The 1,882-nt window shown below is 36.2% G+C and overlaps 1 protein-coding gene across 4 annotated transcripts in view; it reads right to left on the bottom strand.

Annotated features, from left to right (window-relative positions):
* Window positions 1–251: 251 nt before the first annotated feature.
* Window positions 252–1,882, bottom strand: part of LOC117170708 (protein HGV2) — a 53,035-nt gene continuing 51,404 nt past the window's right edge. For all 4 annotated transcript variants that reach the window (XM_033357708.1, XM_033357707.1, XM_033357709.1 and 1 more), the window contains one exon: window positions 252–1,669. In XM_033357708.1, the coding sequence (XP_033213599.1) occupies window positions 947–1,669 (723 nt within the window). In that variant the 3' untranslated portion in view covers window positions 252–946. The remainder of the gene's footprint in view (window positions 1,670–1,882) is intronic.

The following is a 1,882-nucleotide window of genomic DNA, read 5'->3' as shown; positions in this document are numbered from 1 at the left end:
ACTGCTGAAAATGTAATAAAATTGAATTATCAAAGTGGAGACTTGAAAATTCAAGAAAATTGAAAAATTATAACCGCTTGAAATTGAAGAAAATTTGCAAGCGTTATAAATTCAATTTTCAATTCTCTTCTGCTATAAAAAGTAGTAAAAAAAATCCAAGTCCGATCATTTTCCTCTTGAAAAATGTTGTTAATTTTCTGTTTCTTGAAGAGGTAAAAATAAACTAAAAAAAAAAAAGAAAAAACAAGTATAGAAAAAGAACGATTTATTGTAGTTTTATTTTTTCAGCCTTAGAAGTTACTACAACCTTCTACATTTTTCGGATATAATACAGTGCTCACAAGTTTTTAAAAACAATTGGAAGTAGTTTTGTCGTTCAATAAATAAAATAGAAATACTTTAACATAAAAAAAAACTAATTCTAGAGCTTACAAGTAATTAATTATTTAATCATTTATCAAAGTAATCAGCGAGTTTCTTAAAATATTATGTTTAATGTACGTAAATTACTTAAAATTCAACGAGAACGAAATTTTATAATCGTCTCTCCCTTGATTTTTCTTTTAAAGAAGAAGAAAACTTGATGCAGAATTTAATGACGAATCCACAGAGCAGTAAAAACACATCTCCCGACATCGAGCTCAAATGATGTGAATTCAATTAAAATCAATTTCATTTAAACGCTGAAAAGTTAAAAACAAAAAAATACCTTTACACCGGAAAAGTGCGGATGTCTAGTTGAATTAAAATAAACCCTATTCAATTCTGTTATATACTCTCTCAAGTCAAAAAACACTACTCTGTGGACGAAAAAAAAAAAAATCAAATCATATGCTTGAGAACGCTTTGCGAAACCTACACTACGATTTGTTTTTTCTTCAATTTTATACACAAAAATACTTACGAAGAAGAAGAAAAAGACGAAGAAAAAAAAAAATATATTTCTCTACTGGGGCGACATTTTCTTACAAGGCGAAGAAGAAGCCTCATCGGCTTGATTTTCTTCAGGCTTGCGTTTTTTCCGGATCAGATGGGAAATGTCGGTGACAGGTTTCGAGGTTGAAGATCCGGCGGAAGTTCCAAAAGAAGAAGAAGATGCTGATCCGAAAGGTCCCAAAGACGCCCCCGAAGAAGATGGCCCATTGCTTGTACTAGCGCCATTCGAGCAGCCGCCAGCAGACGCCTTTTCCCGGATTCCCTCAATTATCAGTCTGCAAGCCTCCTGTTTCGCGTCCTTCATGTCCGAAATTTTCTCCTCAATTTCCGGCAAGAGCTCCCTCAATTCCTTGATCTCGCCCTCGACCGTGTAGAACGGATCGTCGGAGGATTTTGCCGGTTCCGAGGTCCTCGTCTCCTCGAGTTCCTTGATTCGCGCCTCGAGGAGCGCGCCCGCTTCTTTGAACTGCTCGATGCTCGAGTCAAAGTCGTTCGCGAACGAGTAGGCGAGACCAAGTTGGTAGTAAATTTCGGCAATTGCGCGTGGATTGCAGGGCTCAATTTTTTGCAAAAGGTCCAAACAGGCGTGAAAGTCTGTCAAGGCCCCGCTCACATTCCCACCCTCCATCGCCACTTCGCCCAACAGTTTGTGCGCCTCCGACAACAAATGCCATCCGGGCGGTCCGCGCTTCAAGAGCACGAGTTTTGCCAATTCCAGAACTTCCCAGGCAACCTGGACAAATCAATTTACAGTATTTAGAGAGAACTATTATCTTAAAAGTTCAATTATTTTCTCGACAATTCCAGTATTTTTTAAAGAGTTATCTTTTAAAAAATTTGGTCATTTTTTTTTTTAAATTTGTCTTTTTCATTTTGAAGTTTACCTGATTTAGCAGAAATTAAATGTTTTTTTTTTCATAAATAAATGAAAGTTCAACTTATAAAA

This window comes from Belonocnema kinseyi, chromosome 4, assembly GCF_010883055.1.
Source record: "Belonocnema kinseyi isolate 2016_QV_RU_SX_M_011 chromosome 4, B_treatae_v1, whole genome shotgun sequence".
Lineage (NCBI taxonomy): Eukaryota > Metazoa > Arthropoda > Insecta > Hymenoptera > Cynipidae > Belonocnema > Belonocnema kinseyi.
This window is presented reverse-complemented; position numbering and strand designations above follow the sequence as displayed.